The sequence below is a fragment of the Lipotes vexillifer genome, unplaced genomic scaffold, assembly GCF_000442215.2.
Source record: "Lipotes vexillifer unplaced genomic scaffold, Lipotes_vexillifer_v1.1 scaffold2116, whole genome shotgun sequence".
Classification (NCBI taxonomy): Eukaryota; Metazoa; Chordata; class Mammalia; order Artiodactyla; family Lipotidae; genus Lipotes; species Lipotes vexillifer.
This window is the reverse complement of record NW_006791713.1, coordinates 1318245-1334944: the sequence shown is the minus strand read 5'-3', so window position 1 is coordinate 1334944 and position 16700 is coordinate 1318245. Positions and strand designations below refer to the sequence as shown.

The following is a 16700-nucleotide window of genomic DNA, read 5'->3' as shown; positions in this document are numbered from 1 at the left end:
CTTCCAGTGCAGGGGGCGTGGGTTTGATTCCTGGTTGAAGAACTAAGATCCCACATGCTGCGCGGCACGGCCAAAAAAGAGAGAGAAGAACATACCATTTTTTCCTTAAATAATAGCACAGAGTGCGCTAACCTTCTGCGTCTTTAAATTCTTGCAAAGATATATTTAATAGAGCTTATCTCACTATTATAAAAATAATTTTACATGTTTTAGTTTTAATAATAATTCTTTAAAGAGAGTGAGGAAACTTAGTGTTGGGTTTTGAATATGATATTTTGTAAATTGTCAGGGTTGAGGGGTAAACCTGACTGAGGAAGCATTTGATGTGAGCGCAGATGTAGTCATCAGGGGTCATGTGCACAGTGCACAAAAGGGGGACCTTATGCCAGGAACCTGTTTTCCAGTCTTCAGAATCGGTGTCAGCTCTGTCTGTTCTTGTTTTGGGTCTTACATGTGTCTTTTTCAGGAGAAAGAGACCAAAAAAAATGAACCCAAAGAAAAATACCCGAAAAAGCATGATTTGGACAAGGAAGAAAAAGGCCGAAAAGAGCCCAAGGCATTAAAGAGTGAGTGTGAATACTGACATTTGTCATTTACATGGGTCTTTGAGACAACGAGTCTAGTTCATTGTAAAGACAGACTCTCTTTTCTAAGCTGCAAGGTCACAGAGCTAGAAAATACATTTACTGGGGAATTTAGAACCTTATGCTACTTTTTGTTTACCAGTTATCTTAGTTACTTACATAATAATTTATATTATTAATATAATTAACTCTCCCCCTTCTGTTCACCTTGTTCTTTTTCCTTTTGGATATGAGGTAGAATATATTATCTTTATTTATTTCTTTTATTGACGTATAGTCAACTTACAGTGTTTTAGTTTCAGGTTGGGAATACATTATCTTTATCGAGATAAGAGATTAGTTACGACAGAAAAGTAAATAAGTATCTCTTTTATAGTAGATGCTGAGATAAACTACTGTTTAATATATTTATTTATATATTTATTTAGCTCTGTGTCATTTGTATAAATATAATGAATGTACATTTGATCACATCAAGATATAGCTCAATTAAGAATCCATAGTGCATATTAGTACTGGAACAAGTACTTTATAAGACAGTCACCATTACAGTGTTTGAATAAAACTGGATATTTTAGTTCACACACCAGAAAGTACTCGGAACACATGTTCTCATGGAGGCAGTGATTTCTAAGAGATGGATGATTTCTTGTGGGTTTTCTCCCCAAAGCTGTGTGTAACTGAGGTAATATTAAAAGTGGGTTTGGGTTCTAGGCCTCAGTTTAGACTTGGCAGTAAGCCTCCGGCTGAGGGACTGTGGGAAGGAGCAGTGGTGCTTTGATGGGTTGTGCAGGTGAGTATAGTGTAAAGACTGTACCTGTTCACAGCGATGTAACAGCTTTAAGCATCTTTTCTTTAGAGAGTGATTGGAGATTCAAAATATTGTAAGATTAGAACTGGTTAATAACTTTTTCTTCGTCCTAGTATCTTATCTGTCAGTTTCAGGTGCATTTTTTACTGTGAATGTTTAGTCTTAAATGACTATTTGTTAAGTTCATAAGGGCACTTCAGGGAGTCTGATATTTAGTAACCCTGAAACTAAAACCTGTCTGCTTCCGATCCAGGCCTGGTGGGGTGATGTGGCCTCACGGGCCTCACTGTGTCTTCCATTTTCAATTTTCAGAGTCTGTTGACCGTAATCTTGCTGCTTATGTGTACCTGTGCTTATATCTGATGCTTGGCACCCAGCCTCCTGGACAGAAATAAAGCTGGGTTGTTGGGTATACTTTGGAAGTGTGCCAGAACTGGTGAACGGGAGAGTCCTTACGTTGCAGACGCTGTGGTGTGATGGCCTTCAGCATCCTCTTCATACAGTAGCTTGGAAAAATGCCAGAATTCAGTTGCCATCAGATTTAAATATGAGGAAAAAGGACTTATCTGCAGAAAAGAATGGTTAACCCTTTTATCTCTGAACATTGAATGAGATAAATTTCTAGCTGCTGTTCTGTATTTTTGTTATTGGACCAATGTTCTATATAAATAATTAGGATGTCACCATTTAATACTCAGAGTTTAAATATGTCTGTAACCATCAACCTCAGTACTGTCACTATACAATATTACCTTCTGCATATGTCATTCTTTGGTGTCAGATACCTTTTTTTTTTTTTAAGTATGTCTTCTTTTTTGGCTGCACTGGGTCTTAGTTGCAGCACGCAGGATCTTTAGTTGTGGCATGCAGACTCTTAGTTGCAGCATGCGAGATCTAGTTCCCTGACCAGGGATCGGACCCGGGCCCCTTGCGTTGGTAGCGCGAAATCTTAACCGCTGGACCACCAGGGAAGTCCCCAGGTACTAGTTTTTAGTGAGGTATCTTTAAGGCACATAGTAGAAAACAAAATTGGTAAATTACTTAAGTTCCTTTCACTGTGATTTGGAAACCGTAAATCTTTATCGAGCGAGAGCCTTTTTTGGACTAGCTTTTTTATTGAGAAAAAAAGGTTCAGTTTGTGTTGGTAAGGATTGCACTCATATTTAATAATGCTTGCTTTTCCGCTGGCCACACCATTTTGAGCATTAACCAGAGTACCTGTACTCTTAGCAAACTGTAGTTTATCACAGGTGTTTAAACTATTTGAAACAAGCCTGTGCAGTTCTTGAGGAAGATAAATGAGAAGTGACTTAATAGTGACTGAGAAGATGTCCCTATTTAACATGGAAGAATTGAGTGAAAAAACCTATCCGCTATGTACCCAAAGTTTATAATAGAGTTTTTCTCTTATCTTTAGTTAAAAGCGAGTGGATTTCCACAGGCGTCAGGTGCAGTGTTGCCAGGCCACAGTCAGCATGCTGACACCCTTACACCCCTCCCACTCTCTCCACCAGAAGTCCTTTTTGTACAAGGTTACCTTCAGGATCCAACTGGAGGCAGTTGTCTCAGCAGAAGGACAGTTGGTGGTGTGACTAGGATTATTCTGAGGCTCGCTGTCTGCAGCGGCCTTTGTCAAAACTGGGAGTGGTTCAGAGCCCCAGAAGAATAACCATTCACTTTGGACGTCCTTTCTGAATATGGAGCGGCCAGTAGAAAGATGAATGGAAAGAACTTCATGGCTGTGATAGTCAATCTGACCAGACTTCCTAACCAAGGCAGATATTAGTAAGAATTAAGAAAATATCTGTTTTTTAAACACTAACCCAGATTTTCTTTTGATTACAACAGAAATTTGTGACTCATTGATTATCAACTTATTTTTGTCCCTAGCATTTAAGGAAATCAGAAATGCATTTGATTTATTTAAATTAACTCCAGAAGAAAAAAATGATTTTCCTGAGACTAATCGGAAAAAAGAAGCACCGCCAGACGGTAAAGTCCCAGGAGGCCACAGGAGCGAGGGGAGCAAGCCGCTGCTTAAAGAAAGGAGAAATGCGAGAGATGAGGCTGACACGTGGGCGCATATAGCTGCAGATGGGGGTCAGGAGGCTGTGGACAGCACGCCCCAAGCGGACGAGAATTCTGGTAGGTGTGTCCGTAGTCATTCTGCGGCGCGTTCTCTGTTCTGTGCACTGAGCTGTCTCCCTCACCTTGCTCTCCGACCGCACGGTCATTCTGATCTCAGGATGGAGTAGAAAACCATTTGAATCTCCTGAATAAATAACATTTTGTATTGAAGGCTTAGATTATTCTGTGATTTCTGAATTGATCAAACATTGAGCTAGTATGCTCAGCACATTTAGAAATTATACAGATTTCTGGTTTGCTGCCTTACCTACTCTTGCCAAGCAGCCTGATGGTATATCTTACTAGATTTCTGTCAGAAAACTATCAAATACAAACTTATTTGTAATCTTCCCTTTTAACTTTGCAGTAAATAACACTCATTAAATGAGGTTAGATTGCAAGTGCTATCCTGAGGGTACCGGAATTAGCTGAGGAGGGGAAGGCCGTGTGTAGAGCACATGGGACAGGACAGGACAGAATAAACAAAGGAGGTTAATCTGATGAATTTTTGTACAACTTGTGAAACAACTGAAGAGAAGTTCTGAAATATTTGGGATATATGGCAAAGCAGTTAGCTTGGGGGCCCTGTTACTACAGAGCAACTAGGCTCTGGGATACAGACAAGACAGGCCTCTGGCACGTTTTGGAGCTTGCAGGAGACCAGGACAGTGCCTTGGGGCGCGGGGGTTGGGGTGGCGGCAGTGGGTTGCCCAGAGGGCAGATACCAAATAGCAGCACAGCTGCTGAGGTACCATGCAATAAAGACTAGGCCCAGTAGGTGTTGGTCCAGCCACCTGGGGAGCTCCTCTTGCAGGAGGCCCGTCTTGGGGGCCGCGGGATGAGTAGACCTCGCGCCCGCCCAGCAGAATCTTAACAGTTTACGAAGAGGCCTTAGTTCAGTCCAGGTGGTCTTAGCAGCTTTTACTCTCTCCAGGCTGTATCCTTGACACTATTTCTACTTTGGGAACAGTGGGCACAACATACAGCCCAAGGACAGGATGTGAGGGGCGCCCTCCTGGCCAGGGTGTGGGCGGTGAGCACCTCGGACCTTCTCCCACAGTGGAGCATTGGTAAAGCCCAGAATCTGGTTCATTGAAAGACTAATAGAATAGAGCAACTTGGGGCACCGTTAGTTTAAGGGAAAAAAGAATGAAGACTTAAACAGTATTTCCAGGGAAAAAAGAGACGTGATTATAGATGGCGTCCAGATTAAAAAGATAAAAATTCTATGAGCATTTTCTTACCATAGATTTGAAAACTGATTGAAATGGGAAGTTCCTGGAAAGATACAGTTTAACAAAACTGACCCAAAAAGAAATACAAAAATTGGATAGTCTGGGCTTCCCTGGTGGCACAGTGGTTGAGGGTCTGCCTGCCGATGCAGGGGACGCGGGTTCGTGCCCCGGTCCGGGAGGATCCCGCGTGCCGCGGAGCAGCTGGGCCCGAGGGCCATGGCCGCCAGGCCTGCGCGTACAAAAAAAAAAAAAAAAAAAAAAATTGGGTAGTCTTATTACTATTAAAGAATGTGAAATAGTAATTTAAAATAATCTTACAAATTTATGCAAGAGTTCATCAAACTTACAAAGATGTCTTCCCGGAAGCAGGTGGGTTCAGGGAGTGAGGTACAAGCGTATATGCGACTTAGAGCCGTGCATGTAACGTGGAGCAGAGAAACAAAGCCTGTGCTGTTTCTGTTATGGGACGCTTTTAAATCCTTTAACTGTTTTTTTTTTTTGAAGTATAGTTGATCTACAGTGTTGAGTTAGTTTCAGGTGTACAGCTAAATGGTCCAGTTATATGTACATATATATATTCTTTTTCAGATTCTTATCCATTATAGGTTGTCTCAAGATACTGAATATGGTTCCCTGTGCTATACAGTAGGTCCTTGTTGTTTATCTATTTTATATATAGTAGTTTGTATCTTTTAATCCCAAACTCCTAATTTATCCCTCCCTTCCTTTCCCCTTTGACAACCATCAGTTTGTTTTCTGTGTCTGTGAGTGTTTCTCTTTTGTCAGTAAGTTCATTTTTATCATTTTTTTTAGATTCCACATATAAGTGATATCATATGATATATGTCTTTCTCTGATTTACTTCACTTAGTATTATAATCTCTAGGCCCATCCATGTTGCTGCAAATGGCATTATTTCATTCTTTTTTATGGCTGAGTAATATTCTATTGTACATATGTACCACATTTTCTTTTTTTTTTAACGATTTTTTTTTTAACCCCACATTTGTTTATTTATTTATTTTTGGCTTTGTTGGGTCTTCGTTTCAGTGCGAGGGCTTTCACTAGTTGTGGCAAGCGGGGGCCACTCTTCATTGCGGTGCGCGGGCCTCTCACTATTGCGGCCTCTCTTGTTGCGGAGCACAGGCTCCAGACGTGCAAGCTCAGTAGTTGTGGTTCACGGGCCTAGTTGCTCTGTGGCATGTGGGGTCTTCCCAGACCAGGGCTCGAACCCGTGTCTCCTGCATTAGTCGGCAGATTCTCAACCACTGCGCCACCAGGGCAGCCCCCACATTTTCTTTATCCATTCATCTGTCGATGTTTAGGTTGCTTCCATGTTTTGGCTGTTGTAACTAGGGCTCCTATGAACATAGGGGTACGTGTATTCTTTCAAATTAGAGTTTTCGTCTTTTCTGAATATATGCGCAGGAGTGGGATTGCTGGATTATATGGTAGCTCTATTTTCAGTGTTTTGTTTTTTCTATTTTTGGGCTGCTCCTGGTCTTAGTTACAGCACACGGGGTCTTTGTTGCCACTTGTGGGATCTTTTAGTTGCGGCATGGGGGATCTTTAGTTGCGGCATGTGGGATCTAGTTCCCTGACCAGGGATCAAACCCAGGCCTTCTGCATTGGGAGTTTGGAGTTTTACCCACTGGATCACTAGGGAAGTCCCTATTTTTAGTTTTCTGAGGAACCTCCATCCTCTTCTCCATTGTGGCTGCACCAGTTTACATTCCCACCAGCCGTGTAGGAGGGTTCCCTTCTCTCCGCACCCTCTCCAGCGTTTATTGTTTGTAGACTTTTTGAGGATGACCATTCTGACCATTGTGTGGTGACACCTCATTGTAGTTTTGATTTGCATTTCTATGAAAATTAGCAGTGTTGAGCATCTTTTCATGTGCCTGCTGGCCATCTGTGTTTAAATTCTTTATCTCTTACCATCAAATATTTGATGTGCTTTTCACTTTCTAAACTAGTGCAGTCATGTTGAATTATCCCCAGATCCCCTCCACTGCGCTGCCTGTAGAGAATGAACGTTTTCAGCCGTGGTGTTGACGAGCCTGTGGACCAGACACATGAGGGTGGGAATGAGCGCTGGCTTCGTGCGTGCAGGGGGGTGGCTCGGAGCCCAGGGCGCTGGGGGCGTCATGGTGGCGCTTCCAGGGGGAGAAACCCAGCCGAGTGCGACATGGCTGCAGGCAGTGGCTCTTCTTTACTCACGGGTCTGGTCTCTGCGTTCAGAATGCCTGTACCTACATGGAGGCGGGGAGCAGTGTACAGCTGCCCCTCCTGTAAGGTGGCACAGTGCAGTTGATGCTCTGCATCTGGCCCTTCCGGATGAGGGCTGAGCGTCTGTCCAAGAAGAACGGCCGAAGGAAGAAATGGTAGAGCTTCCTCTTACTGAATCCTTGATTTCTCGCTTCCTTTCAGCTTCCAAAATTCATGTTATTATTTTACAGTTAATAGTATACCTATTTGTCTTGATGCCTTTTGGTGCCTTGATGGTGACCTCTAAAAGTGGGTAATTCATGTTACTTCCCAAAGAAAATCAGAAATTTAACTAGAGACTCGGTTACATAGTGACGTATGTTCAAAGTGTGTGTAACATTCTGATTAGGGCACCATATATTTAATAAAACAGCATTGTATTTTTTTTATAGTCCAGCAAAATGTATCTTAATGATGCTCTTCTGTGTTCCAGATGGCAGACAACAGATTTTGAGTTTCGGCATGGATTTGCAGTTGGAATGGATGAAATTAGAGGATTTTCAAAAACATCTTGATGGGGAAGATGAGAATTTTACAACAGCAGAAGCAATTCCAAGCAGTGAGTAGTTCTGTAATTACGGGGATCCCCTTCATGAATCCAGGTATGTAAAACCTAATTTATCTTTCCTTTCATTTTAGATTTATTGAGGGATGCTGTGAAAAATGGGGATTATATTACTGTGAAGTTTGCACTTAATTCAAGTGTAGAATATAACCTGGACCAAGAGGTAAAGTGTCTTTTTAAAAATCTCATGAAAGGAAGATGGAAAGTAACTTTATTTATCTATTTATTTATTTATTTATTTAGTAACTCTTTTAAAAATAGTTCAGTTTTATTCTTTCTTTTCCTGACTATAAAAGTGATACATATTCACTTCATAGGATTCAAACATTCTAGAAATGTATAATGTAGAAAATTACAGGGCTTCCCTGGTGGCGCAGTGGTTAAGAATCCACCTGCCAATGCAGGGAACATGGGTTCGAGCCCTGGTCCAGGAAGATCCCACGTGCCGCGGAGCAACTAAGCCTGTGCGCCACAACTACTGAGGCTGCGCTCTAGAGCCTGCGAGCCACAACTACTGAGCCCGCGAGCCGCAACTACTGAGCCCATGTGCCGCAACTGCTGAGCCCGTGTGCCTAGAGCCCGTGCTCCACAGCAAGAGAAGCCACTGCAATGAGAAGCCCATGTGAAGCAACAAAGACCCAACACAGCCAAAAATTAATTAATTAATTAATTTTTTAAAAAAAAATGAAAGAAAATTACAGGTCCCGTAATTCCAACTCTGTATAATGACCATTAGTTTTAGCCGTGATTTGCCTGGTTTTGTCTGTGGTTTAACCTCTGCACTCTGAGGGCAAAGTGACTCCTCGTTTTCATGTCACCATTTGTGTTTCATTGGTAGTTCCCTATTTACAACAACTGCCCATCTTTCTATTGTTTTTTTGGTGTGTGTGTGTGTGTATGTGTGTGTGTGTGTGTGTGTGTGTGTCCATGCGGTGAGGCTTGCAGGAAGGATCTAGTTCCCCAACCAGGGATCGAACCCGTGCCCCCTGTGGTGGAAGCACACTGAGCCACCAGGGAAATCACCCAGCTTTCTATTGTTGCTGGGTTTTTTCACACTGATTTGTAAAGATTTTAATGGAAGCATATTAACCCATTCTCTGTTTTTACATTTTTATTTTTTGAGTCTTATTGCTTGGAGGGATTTTTATTTTTAGGTAGTTACATCTGTTGATCTTTCCTTTAAGGCTTTTGGGTGTCCTACCTGCTTAGAAAAGATTCTTGTATTTTCTTCTTTAGTTTTCGTGCTTTAGTAGTGGATTTGTTAGGTTGAATCCTTTACGATTGCAGTAAAATGATTATTGGGATTTTCATTAAAACCACATGAAATATATAGATTATTTTGGCTCAGAATGGGCATTTTTACATTTTGAGCCTTCCATCCAGGAATATGACAACTCTGCATTCATTCAGCTCTTCATTTATTCCCTTAAGCAAAGTTCTTTGGGTTTTTTTCTTCATATAGTTCCTGTACGTTTATTTTAGATGTATTCATACATATTTTATAATTTTTAAACCATTTTCCATATATATGCTGTGTACAAGAGACCCACTTCAGACCTGGGGACACATACAGACTGAAAGCAAAGGGATAGAAAAAGATATTCCATGCAAATGGAAATCATAAGAAAGTTGGAGTAGCAATACTCCTATCAGATAAGATAGACTTTAAAATAAAGACTGTTAACAATAGATAAGGAGGGATACTACATAATGATCAAAGGATCAATCCAAGACGAAGATATAACAGTTATAAATGTTTATGTACCCAACATAGGAGCACCTCAGTGCATAAGGCAAATGCTAACAGCCATGAAAGGAGAAATCGACAGTAACACAATAATAGTAGGGAACTTTAACACCCCACTTACACCAATGGACAAATCATCCAAACAGAAAATAAATAAGGAAACACAAGCTTTAAATGACACAATAGACCAGATAGATCTAATAGATATTTATAGAACATTCCACCCAAGAGTGGCAGAATACACTTCTCAAGGGCACACGGAACATTCTCGAGGGTAGATCACAGCTGGGGTCACAGATCAAGCCTCGGAAAATTTAAGAAAATTGAAATCATATCAAGCATCTTTTCTGACCACAACGTGATGTGATTGGAAATCAGTTACAGGAAAAAAACTTTAAAAAAACACAAATTCATGGAGGCTAAACACTGCGCTATTAAATAACCAAGAGGTCACAGAAGAAATGAAAGAAGAAATTAAAAATACATAGAAACAAAAGACATTGAAAACACAATGACCCAAAACCTATGGGATGCAGCAAAAGCAGTTCTAAGAGGGAAGTTTATAGCAATTCAGTCTCACCTCAAGAAACAAGAAAAATCTCAAACAATCTAACCCTACACTTAAAACAACTAGAGAAAAAAGAATAAAGAAAACCCAAAGTCAGTAGAAGGAAAGAAATCATAAAGATCAGGGCAGAAATAAATAGAAACGAAGGAAACAGTAGCAAAGATCAATAAAACTGAAAGCTGGTTCTTTGAGAAGATAAACAAAATTGATAAACCCTTAGACTCATCAAGAAAAAAAGGGAGAGGACACAAATCAATAAAATTAGAAATGAAAAAGGAGAAATGACAGCTGACACCACAGAAATACAAAGGGTTATAAGAGACTACCACAAACAACTCTATGGCCAATAAAATGGACAACCACGAAGAAATGGACAAATTCTTGGAAAGGTACAATTTTCCAAGACTGAACCAAGAAGAATTAGAAAATATAAACCTATCACAAGTAAATGAAATTGAAACTGTAATTAAAAATCTTCCAACAAATAAAAGTCGAGGACCAGATGGCTTCACAGGCGAATTCTGTCTAACATTTAGAGAAGAGCTAGCACCCATCCTTCTCAAACTGCACGCAGGCTTTTCTCTAGTTGCAGCGAGTGGGGGCTACTCTTAATTGCGGTGCGCGGGCTTCTCATTGCAGTGGCTTGTCTCGTTGCAGAGCACGGGCTCTAGGCGTGCGGGCTTCAGTAGTTGTGGCACGTGGGCTCAGTAGTTGTGGCTCGCGGGCTCTAGAGCGCAGGCTCAGTAGTTGTGGTTCACGGACTTAGTTGCTCCGCGGCACGCGGGATCTTCCCGGACCAGGGCTCGAACCCGTGTCCCCTGCATTGGTAGGCGGATTCTTAACCACTGTGCCACCAGGGAAGTCCCCTTATTTCAATTTAAGTGGATCCTGTTGAGTCTGTCTAAAGTACTACTGCCAAGAATCATTTTTCTTATATTTGCGTTCCCTCCAATTAGTCAGACAGGCAAATTTTGCTAGACTTTAAGATTATAGCTAAATTAATTCATACTACTGGAATTTGGTTTTATCAAATGTTATTTAAAAAATAACATAACGGTTTTCTCATATGGTGATTGCTTGAACTAGTGATCGGAAATATTTTAGCTAATAGTTACCTTTTTATCTTTTGTCAACCTTTTGTAGTTTTATCTCTATTAAAAGAACTTTTAATTTCTCTATTTTGTTATGGACTCACAGAAACTAACCATATCAGTGTCCTGTTTGCCAGTTCTGAATTTCCTTCTGTATCCTTAGAGAACTCAAACTCTCACTTCCCAACGGTTATATTTACATAGGCCAACATTTGTCTCATTCAGAAAGCATTCATTTTAGTTTGTAACCAATAGAATGGACTTGTGTGACTTCTCACGGTCATTTCTAGCCTTCTATCTTTGGGCCAACCAAATGAATATAATGAATATGTGTGTTTCACCTGTTTTACCTAAAACACAGGAGACTTTTGAGGTAAGTAAGTGCCTTTGCCATTTATGTGGCATCATGGTTCACTGTTCATTTTGTATCATGCAGAGTGCTGATATGCCTTTAGAACTTAATACGTGGAAGTTGTAAAATTTTTTGGTAACACATATGGAAAAATTCTAAAGGTGATTAGTTTCTGATTGTTAGGGTATTTTAATGAAAAACCTAAGTACGTAGATGCATAAATCAGTGTATTTCAGTGATTTCGCATTGAAATATAGTAAATGAAAAAACTTAGTTCTAAAATTTTTCTGATTAAACACTGACATGTTTTTTCATAAACAAAACCAATACAGGATTCCAGCGGGATGACACTGGTGATGCTCGCGGCAGCTGGGGGGCAGGACGACCTGCTGAGGCTGCTGCTCAAGAAGGGGGCAAAAGTGAACGGTCGGCAGAAGAACGGGACCACTGCGCTCATTCACGCTGCCGAGAAGGTCGGCCACTCAGAAGGCTTTGGTTTCGATAGTCTTGGGACCGAGACAGAGTCTGTCTCTGCAGGGAAATGTACTGGTCCTACAGTCGCGTAACTTTAAATTTTCACAGTTCAGTTCATCTGTAACTTGTCATAAATGGATATGTTTTTATTCAGTCATACTTTGTAATTGAACTTGCAAAATCATTTATCTAGTTGGAAGTGACTTATATTGAAAAAGAACTTCTGATTAAGGTATTAATTCTTAGATCTTTTAAAAATCTTCTCCAATCTAAATTAAGTGTTCCTTTTGTTCAATAATTTAATTAAAATGTTCCCACATATGATCTTATGCAGTTTCTTACGCTGAAACCAGTGGTTAAACTTCAGGTTGGAGTGTCCAGCAGACGGTGCACGGTTGTCCGGGCACCTGTGCTGGGCCCGCTCCCCGCGGCCTCCAGCTTTCCCAGGACCCGGCACGCGGGAGCTGTTTATATCGTATTCACCATCCTGCTTGGGATAGAATCTGAGTACTTTTCCTGGTGGATAAAAATCTTAAAATGTCTAGAAATATCTTAGTTGTAAAGAACTTGGGGAATTAAATTCACTTTTTTTTTTTTTTCTTTAACAGAACTTCTTAACGACAGTGGCTATTCTTTTGGAAGCAGGAGCTTTTGTAAACGTCCAGCAGAGCAATGGTGAGACGGCTCTAATGAAGGTAAATGCCTCCCGTGGAGCAGTCCTCCCCTCAGATGCAACATGGTCCTGCTGGGGTCTCCAGCTGCTGCTGTGCTGGGGCTGGTGCATGATGGGGACGAGACTGTCTGTGGACCTACAGGTCGCAGCTGAGTGGGAGAAACAGACCCGCAAAGAGGCAGTTACTAGGTGTGATGAGCAGCGTGGTGGGAATAGCACAGGGAGCTGTGAGCTTGTGTACAGTGCACACCAGGCTCAGTCGTGTGGATTTGAGCTCAGCCTTAGGATGGACCTGGCAGGTGGCTAAGCCACGTCCTCAAGATGCAGGTCAGCAGGGATGAAACGTGTGAGTGGAAGGGAAGCAGGCTGTGCCCTGTGCAGACCTGGGTGTGGAGAAGGGGGGTGTGCATGCGTTACTGTTTCACTGGTGACTTCATCTTCTGTGCTTGGAATTGTGGTTCGCAGACAGTGGGGTTTTTTTGTTTTAATTTATTTTCGGCTGCATTGGGTCTTTGTTGCTGCGTGCGGGGTTTCTCTAGTTGTGGCGATCGGGGGCTGCTCTTCGTTGGCAGTGTGCAGGCTTCTCACTGCCGTGGCTTCTCTTGTTGCGGAGCACGGGCTCTAGGCATGTGGGTTCAGTAGTTGCAGCACACGGGCTCAGTTGTGGCTCACGGGCTCTAGAGCGCAGGCTCAGCAGTTGTGGCGCACAGGCTTAGTTGCTCCGCGGCATGTGGGATCTTCCCGGACCAGGGCTCGAACCTGTGTCCCCTGTATTGGCAGGCGGATTCTTAACCACTGCGCCACCAGGGAAGCCCCCTGCAGACAGTTTTGAGTGGAAGGTTGTTGAAGCCCCCCCCTCCCTGTTTAGCAGTCTTGCATTTGCTTCTAGGGGACTCCGCCCAGTCCAGCACTTTCCTGTGGCAGCTCCAGGTTTCTGGCCTGAGATGCTGTCCACACAGCAGGTTATGACCCTGTACCATGCATGGAGGCTGAGGCTCACTTGCCTGCTCCCTATGTGCAGCTGTGTGAGCTGCTCACCAAGAAGGTGTGTGTCTGTGGTACCTCTTCCCAACCTTCTTTCCTGAGTCAGGAAGGCAGACTGCTCAAAGCCCCCGGTTGGCGGGGCCCTGGCCCTGAGTCTGTGCGTGACTGTGCAGTTCTTAAGGCCGAGTCACCTCCTCCTCGGCCTTCTTCCACACCTGGGGGTTAAACCTTGCTCACTGCTGGTGTTTGTTACTTTTCTTTTTTTTTTGCGGTACGCGGGCCTTTCACTGCTGTGGCCTCTCCCGCTGCGGAGCACAGGCTCCGGACGCGCAGGCTCCGCGGCATGTGGGACCCTCCCGGACCGGGGCACGAACCCGTGTCCTCTGCATCGGCAGGCGGACTCTCAGCCACTGTGCCACCAGGGAAGCCCTCTTTTGATGCATGGAAATGTTTATTTTGTCCAGGAGCCCTCCTTTTGAATTTCAGCTCTCCTTGTGTGTTTCTACTGAAGTATGTTTAGAGCACAGGTCGCACGTTGAAAGCATAAATTTAAAACTTCATCTTACTGAGAAATCACCAGGCACATTCTAAACAGCAGATGCTCGCACAGTCTGAAGCATGGGGGGGGGGCGGTGTGAGGTGGGGGTGTGGGGCAGGCTCTCTGTATCTGTGCCAGGGAGCTAGGGGCTAACCCTCACGGCAGCGGGGAGCCATCTGAAGGGCCAGCCTAGAGAAAGAAAGCAGCAGAATAAAGGTTGGGTTTCGCTGCATTGTTTTTAATGTCCCCCGTTGCAGTTTGCAGACTTGTAGGGAGGTTCTTAAAATTAAGTGGGATAATAATAGTCTGCACCGAAGTAGTGACAGTGGAGACAGAAGTGGGCAGACTGAGCAGAGTCTTAAAGGGGTCAGATTCACAGGCCTTAGTAACTGAAGGGGATGGCTGGTCCCCTGTTTCCTAAGTTAGAGAACACGGGCAGCACAAATGGAAGATTTTTACACGCACTGGACCTGGAAATGCTTAGCTGTTTTACATGTGGATCTTAAGCTCAGGAGAGAGGTAGGCGGGAAACTCAGATTTGGCTTTGAAAGAGGTCACCCATTAAGGGTCGGAAAAGGCCAGAGATGGAGGAGGGCCAGGAGGGAGAGGCGTTTTGACTGCGGTCTGAGTGAGGCGGCCCTGTTTGTCCTACACACTAAGGAAAAGGACCACAGCACTTGCGCTTCCCAGACAGTTTCCGACCCACTGGTTCTTTTCCCTCCCGTCACGGAGAACTTACTCCCCGCTCAGCGTGGAGAGGGTCACTGAGCACAGTCGAATAATTATTGCTCCTTTATTCCTGACGCAGGCCTGTAAAAGGGGAAATTCAGACATTGTCCGCCTTGTCATTGAGTGCGGGGCTGATTGCAACATTCTGTCAAAGCACCAGAACAGTGCCCTGCATTTCGCAAAGCAGTGTAACAACGTGCTGGTGTATGACCTGCTGAAGAATCACTTAGAGACGTAAGTGTGGAGTGAATGTGCCCGGTGCCTATTCGGACACATAATTGGAGTGGCCTCTGTGTAACTGCTCAGAAAAAGATTGTCAAGTACAAGTCCTGACAGGTCTGTGGTTTCAGAAGATGATGAATTTTAAAAGTGGTGTATGATTTATTTTTCTGCAAGTTATTGAGGACTTAGAAACTGTCAAACTTATACTAAGAGTATCATCTTAAAATCTTAATTATGCTCTTAACTTGGCTCCCAAACATTTTCTTAAAACCATTTAAACATTTTAACAGATAATTTTTTAGAGCAGGTTTTAGGTTCCGAGCGAAGTTGAGTAGAAAGTAGAGATTTCCCGTATACCTCCTGCCGCCACATGTGCATACTTTCTCCAGGTGGTGTGTCCATTACAGTTGATGGACCTACAGTGACATGTGCTCATGACCCAGAGCCCCTGGTTCCCCTGAGGTTCCCCTTGGGTGTTGTCCATCCTGTGGGTTTGGACAAACGTAATGACGTGTCTCCACATCGTCCACATCGAAGTCTCACTGCCCTAACATCCTCTGCGTTCCGCCTGTTCCTCTCCCCCAAACCCTGGAAACCACTGAAACTTTTCCTGTCTTCTCCAGAATGTCATTTGGTTGGAATCATACAGTATTCTCCCTTTTCAGATTGGCTTCTTTGATAGGCATTTAAGTTTTCTCCGTATCTTTACATGGCCTGATGAGCTCGTTTCCTTTTAGTACTGAATAATAATTACATTGTCTGGAAATTACCACAGTTTACCCATTCAAGTTCGTGCTTTTTCAAATGAATTCTAAATCATTTTATTGGAAGTTCCTATAAGTAATTTAGTAGCTTTTTATTGCTTATTTTGGCAACACGAGCTTCAGGAACAGTAGCTAATGCAGGAAGGGTGTTTATTGTTCATGTAACAGAGTCCTTGGGCAGGAACAGCCACTGTTCCCCTCTCCTCACCCACCAAACATAGGACATGACTTGGATCTTCACACCTGAAAGATGGTTATTCCCCTTCCAGATGTAGATCCATGTTCTAAGCAGAAAATAAGATAAATTTCAGACAGGAGACAAAAAAGGCAAAGGCCAAAAAGGGAGTGTGTGCCTGGGGACTCTGCCCACGCAGGACAGCCTTCGCCCACCCGGGTGACAGTGACCAGCAGCCAGCAAGCAGGGCGACCAACCTGCCTGGTTTGCCCAAGGCTGAGGGTTTCCTGGGACGCTGGGCTTGGTTTTACATCTGTGACGAAAGGAATCTTGGGACTGTACACTCCTTGAACCAGAGCATCCTGGGATGGGGTGGGTTGGTTACATTCCCAGCAGGGTCGTCTGAAAAGACTTTTGGAATTAGCAGTAATCATCTTATTTGACTGCTTTCTAAACTAAGTACTGTAACAAGACTTTTCTGTGTGTGGCCGTTCTTGGGTTTATTTTCCGACAGAATTCCTATTTCTGATTCATTGACTCATCCGAGGAGTGTGTATGGAGCTCTGTCTGCGTGCCGGGCACTACGCAGAGGGCAGGGGTGGCAGCGGGGCACAGACTTGCCCACTCGGAGCCTCCAGACAGACAGGCGTGTGACGTGCCAGGTGTGAGAGCTAAGAAGAAAGCAGGGAAGCAGGAGAGAGGCTGCTTTTTTTTTTCCCCCTTAAGGTTGATCTGGGAAAGCCTCATTGTACTCAGCAGTCTGATAATGTTGTAGCTCATGGTGCTTCCCTAC

The 16700-nt window shown here is 43.3% G+C and overlaps 1 protein-coding gene and 1 pseudogene across 1 annotated transcript in view; both read left to right on the top strand.

The window, feature by feature from the left end:
- The window catches only part of MPHOSPH8 (M-phase phosphoprotein 8), a 48278-nt gene that overhangs the window by 27732 nt on the left and 3846 nt on the right, over positions 1-16700 (top strand). Inside the window, 7 exon segments of the mRNA XM_007464516.1 lie at positions 467-566; positions 3286-3540; positions 7459-7584; positions 7665-7753; positions 11681-11821; positions 12431-12517; positions 14826-14980. Of these exon segments, the coding sequence (XP_007464578.1) occupies positions 467-566; positions 3286-3540; positions 7459-7584; positions 7665-7753; positions 11681-11821; positions 12431-12517; positions 14826-14980 (953 nt within the window).
- Positions 1681-1901, top strand: LOC103072509 (protein kish-A pseudogene; annotated as a pseudogene).